The following is a 5,685-nucleotide window of genomic DNA, read 5'->3' on the forward strand; positions in this document are numbered from 1 at the left end:
GTTCTTTTTCCGCATTGTATCACTTGGATATATTCATCAAAGGCCTGATCTAAGCTTTGGAAGTGTGGAGAATATCTCATTGCTTGATATTAGTAAATTAATTAACTGTAACTCAGATTTTACAACTAACTCACGACTTGATATAAGTAAATTTATTTACTAAAATGCATACAAAATCCGATTTACTAGTGCCGTAAATTAATCAACTCATACACCTAATTAAATTATATATACCTAAGTCATTCTATTAATGCTGTTAATGAACTTAATAGCATAAGTAAATCAATTTACTTACAAAAGCTCATAATCTAATTTAGATTCATTCATTTAATGAACTTAACGCTACAAGTAAGTAAATTAATTAACTTATACATTCACAAATCCATACAAAAATCTAAATAAGCTATAGTTGTTAAATTAATTTAGTTAACCTAATTCAATCAGTAATTAATTAACTTAGAGTTATTATGAATGAAGTGTGGATTAGAAGCGATGTCGGAGAAGAGTTGCGTCGGAACACAGTCGGCCCAAAGAAATTAACGCGCGGCGGACCACGTTTGGAACTTGAAGTCGTCGGCGACAACGACGAGCGGGATGGCGGCGAAGGCGACGAGCGGCGACGACGATGAGAATGATGACGGCGATGGCAACGAGTGGGATGGCGACGCAGAACTCGGAGTCATCGACGACGGCGAAAAGCGAGACGGCAACGACGACAACGAGCGGAATGGCAGCGACGACGGCGACGATGACGAGAATGATGCTGGCGACGAGATTTTTAGTCCACACGCGATGAGCACGTGTCTATTTTCAGTCTGTTTTGTCAACAAGATTAACAGAAGGACTAGAAATAAATTGAAGTCTGAGCTGAAGGGATGAAAAAGCAATTTTCAAAATTTCGGACATAGTTTATGGGACAAAAATGTCATTAATTCGATAATTAATAATGATATTTAAAAAAAAAATAATGTTTAACCATTGTCTAAGAAAAGTTTTCTTTGAAACAAAAAAAATAAATTATTTTTCTATATATTGCACAGGCACGCACCCCCATCGGCGACCAACCCAAATTCAAATTCCTCAGAGAAGAGATGGGTTGGTGTTGCTCCGGCAAGTGTGTGTTCCTCATCGTCCTCATCTCCGCCGTCCCCATAGCCTACATCGTCTCCCTCGAACTCGCCGCCCCCTCAGCCACCCACGTCTACTTCTACCACACCACCGACTGGTTCCGCGAGTGCGCCAAGTGGGACCCCCATCACCGCCGATTCCTCCTCTCCTCCTTCTCCGGCGGCATCTCATCCGTCTCCGTCCCCGACGACCATTCCTCCGGCGCCGTTCTCGACGAGATCCGTCTTGTCGGCGGCGAGGACTACGCCGGTAATGCCTCGCTGGGGCTCGTCATCGACCCGCCGAGAAATCGAGTCCTCGTCGTCGCCGCTGACGTCATGGGGAAGAGATTCAGCGGCCTGCTCGCCTACGATCTGTCCACGTGGCGGAGGCTGTTCTTCACTCACCTCAGCGGCTTCAGTAAGTTTTCAGCCTTTTTGTCAACCATGATCTATTTTTAGGTTATATCAAATGAAAGTTGGTCTGTAGATTAAGGATCAGAACGAAATAGGAGTAGATTGTTTACATAGTCGCTCGTTCATGAAACATACTCGGTTTGTTTTTGTCAATAAGTTGATGAATATTGCATATTTGTCAATTATGCTCTTTATGATGAAATAATGAATCTTTAGGCTATATGAAAGTTATTCCGTAGATAAAGGATCAGATCAAAATAGGAGAATCAAAGAAGGAAATAGCCTTCTATAGTAGTGTGAGTGTGTTGTTTTTATTATATTTTTTTTTCATTGCTCATAATTAATAGTCTTTTTCTTTCTTGTTGGTCGCTGAATGAGAAGGAAGAAAAAAAAAGTTACAAGCTATTTAGAGAAAAAGTCAACTAAGTTGAATACACTCTAAATTTGTGTATCTGTGGCTTTCATTTTCTGTCTAAGACACTCCTGTCACACATTTATGGTCATAAATAAATTGTCTTATACTCATAACTTAGAAGGAAAATAGCCATATGTTTGAATTACTGCTCTCTCATAGTTTTGGTGGACTTGATTGTTTTTTTGTGACCTTCAATTCCTATCAAGACACCCAGTCAACAATGGCATATACTTTTGACATTGATTTCCTTTTTGTAATCGTATTGACGCAGACGATGAGCAGTCGTTTGCGGATGACGTGGCGGTGGACGAGGAAGGCAACGCGTACGTGACGGACTGCAAAGGGAGCAAGATATGGAAGGTGGGGCCGGAGGGGGAATTGGTGTCGAGGATCGAGAGCCCTCTGTTCTCGGAGAAGGAGTGGTACAAGAACCTGGTGGGCCTCAACGGGATCGTCCACCACCCCGACGGCTTCTTGCTCGTCGTCCACACCTTCTCCGGCAAGCTCTTCAGGGTCAGGGTCACGGGCGGGGCCGCAGACGGGCCCACCGTGGAGGTGGTCCCGGTGAAGGGAGGCCCCTTGAGGTTCGGGGACGGGCTCGAGCTCGTGTCTCCCACGCAGCTCGTGGTGGCCGGGAACCCCTCCGCTCGCCGCGTCGAGAGCTTCGACGCATGGCGCACCGCCGAGGTCACCGGCTCCTTCAGCGGGCCCAGGCACCGCATTGCCTCCGCCGCCACCCTCAAGGACGGCAAAGTCTATCTCAGCCACCTCGTCGGCCTCGGCTTTCCCAAGAGGAAACATGCCATTGTTCAAGCAGTTTTCTCATCAACTTAGTCAACTTGGAATCTTGTTTGATTTGAGTTGTGTTAGTACGTAATTATGCTGTTGAGTTCTTGGATTAGAAAGGGTCTTGGTTTTATTTCTTTTCTTTCTTTTTGTGGTGTGTGCTATTATCTTATATATATACTAATAAACTTTCTCCTTAAATCATTGATGGTTATAAAAGTTACAGTTGCAGAATCAGAATGTATTATTCTTGATCACATTCTCTAATACTAACTCATGTTTTGTGCAACATAAAATTTCATCATATATGGGACTAAAGAAGTAAATTCGGTTAATTAAATATTTATTTTTTATTTTTTAATTGAACTTAACCGGATAAAATTGACTGCACAATTAATTTTAACCGAATTTTCGGTTAAAATTAATTATTCGGTTAATTTTAACCGAGTATATTATAGGTTAATTGAGGTTAACCGAATTTTCTCAATAAATAACGTAATATAATTAATGTTGTAGTTATTGCTGATATAAATGAGATTGTCGCAATCAAGGCGTATAATTTTTTAAATTAGCATACGTGAATATAAACTCATAATCTGAATGTCAATGAAATGCATTTAATTTGCACAATTACTTATGCTGTTTAATAATATTAATATATTTTTTTATATTATAGGTTTTCCTTAAATAGAGCTAAAATAATTAAAGTGCATTAATTTCAATTGATAAAAATTGCCACAAGTCTGTCGCACAAACCAAAGTTAATAGTATTAGTAGGTATTGTTTTGTTTCACATTAAACTCATTCATTAATATTTTAAAATTTGGCTGGTTGGTTTCGGTCAACCCGGTTAACTTCGGTTAACTGGGAGGAATTGTTTTCGGATAACAATTAATTATTAACCGAGAATTTCGGTTATAAGTTAACCATAATTAACCGAAGTTTCTTCTTGATATGGGACTGGGCTTATTGTATTGTATTTTTATTTGGGAGAAGAAAGAAATTGGATTAGGTTTTAGCTAGCATGGATATGATGGTTAATTTGAGCTTTGTATTTCACTAGATTTCAGGGTTTTACTAAATGCAGTCATATTATTCGTTTATGCAAATCTGTCGCATTTATATAACATCGCGACAATGAACTATTTTCCAAAATTATCATGTTCCATTTTGGTCGTGGAGAGTCCACTTAAATCGCCTAAATTTAAGCGAGGTCTTAGACAGAGGAGATCGATGTACCTCTTCATTGTCACTTCCGAGGTACTTAGAGCATCTTTAATGATATTTGGCTTAACAATTTTAGGGACTCGCTAGTAAATATCAAAAGTTCTTAGCTAGTTGCTTAACTATTGTTTTGCATATTGGCTATTGATTTAGCTAAGCAAATTAGCTCTATAGAGCAAGTTGCTTAACATTTAGCTCTAGCAAAACTAGTAGACCCCACCTTTTTCAACCAATGAAAATTGCATGTAAATTAAAAGAAAATATAGTAAATTATCAAGAAAGATGAGAGATATTAGCTAACTATTAAAGAAGAAAGTTGCTTAAATGAGTTGTGGCTTGAAAAATCTATGTGGCAAATGGAGCTATGCATATTAGCTAAACCATTAAAGATGCTTTAAAGTCGGTTGCTAATCTACGAAGAAAGATTAACACGACATAAGATAGGACGGGCGGGGTGTGCCAACTGTCTCTCACAAACTTGAGCTAGGAGTCGGGGCAGAGAGCTTTGTAAGAAAAAATATTCATGACCCTCTTAGTCTATTTCTGAAGTCGGAAGGTTCAACTTCAATTATAACATGGTCTTATGTCATGGCTACCTTCAAACTTCTTAAAATGTTTTTGTCTTTTATTTATTTATTTATTTTTTATTATTTTTAAGGTGAAAATGGTAAGTCCACCGGGCTGGTCGGGTCGAACCTAGATCCTAAATTTTTCCTTCTTATTTCTTTTTATTTTATTATATAAAAATAAAATCATTATATTAATAGGTGTTAAAGTATACGATTTTGGATGAGTTTAGTGCTTGTAACCGTATCATTTAATGAGACGTTTCTGAGCTTGGCTGGACGAGCTTTCAAGGCTTGTAACCGTGCATTTACTATGCACTTATGAAGACGTTTTGTAATCGAGCATTAATGGACAATGATTGTAAACGTTCTTGGCCTCTCCTATAAAATGAGGTCGAAGTCTCTCATTCGAAGATCATCGAAAGCAAGTCTTTCATAGCTTCTTCTCTCCATCTCTCCGAAATTATTTTCTTTGTTTATTTTCATTCGTAGTCCGGTGGTAGTTTCTGGTACTAAGGTTCTAGTTCGCCGAAGTCAAGCCGAGTAGTGCTAAACTTGTCTTGTTGTCGTTGTATCCTGGGAGACTTTCGCTAAACTAATCCAGCACTTGTGCAGGGCGATAAAAAGCTCAAGGAAACTGTCCAACGAGCTTCGACGCTTTCTTTTCCGTTCACTCATTCTTGTGTTCGTACCGATCAATGTTTTTTCAATTTTGTAATTTATTTATTATATTTTGAAAAATTATTTTATTTAATTTCTTGAAAAATGTCTTTATATTCCGTCAATATTATTATAATATTGCTAACAGAATGTTCCTATATTTGGAAAGTTGAACCGCCAAAAAAACGCCCAACATTTCTGCCTCTATCGCAAGCTGCGCTTTGATACTACTCTTCCACCACCATGCCGCGATGCTTTCTTCGTTGCGAGCCACAATACCCACAATCTCTTTTTTGTTCTTGAAAGCAGCGTTGGTATTAATTTTATTAACTCCATGATCTGGTTTCTTCCACATCGGAGCTTGTTCTCCCGCTTGAGAGTTTTCCTTCTTCTTCAGACTTTCTCTCGTCGCTCCACATAATTCTTGCACTCTTAGCTCGTTCTCCTCATCAACTCGTTGTCGAGTTTGCTATCACCTCTAAAAATTCTATCATTCCTCCACTTCCAGATT

At 39.0% G+C, this 5,685-nt stretch overlaps 1 protein-coding gene across 1 annotated transcript; it reads left to right on the forward strand.

Annotated features, from left to right (window-relative positions):
- The first annotated feature begins 983 nt into the window (after positions 1 to 983).
- LOC149389904 (uncharacterized) lies at positions 984 to 2,958 on the forward strand. Its single transcript, XM_089624778.1, has 2 exons — positions 984 to 1,527; positions 2,210 to 2,958. The coding sequence occupies exons 1-2, from the start codon at positions 1,092 to 1,094 to the stop codon at positions 2,770 to 2,772; spliced, it is 999 nt and encodes a 332-aa protein (XP_089480904.1). The 5' UTR covers positions 984 to 1,091; the 3' UTR covers positions 2,773 to 2,958.
- The last annotated feature ends 2,727 nt before the right edge of the window (positions 2,959 to 5,685 follow it).

This window comes from Urtica dioica, chromosome 8 (genome assembly GCF_054948205.1).
Source record: "Urtica dioica subsp. dioica isolate 48M chromosome 8, U.dioica_male_clone48M_v1_H2, whole genome shotgun sequence".
NCBI classification, from domain to species: Eukaryota; Viridiplantae; Streptophyta; class Magnoliopsida; order Rosales; family Urticaceae; genus Urtica; species Urtica dioica.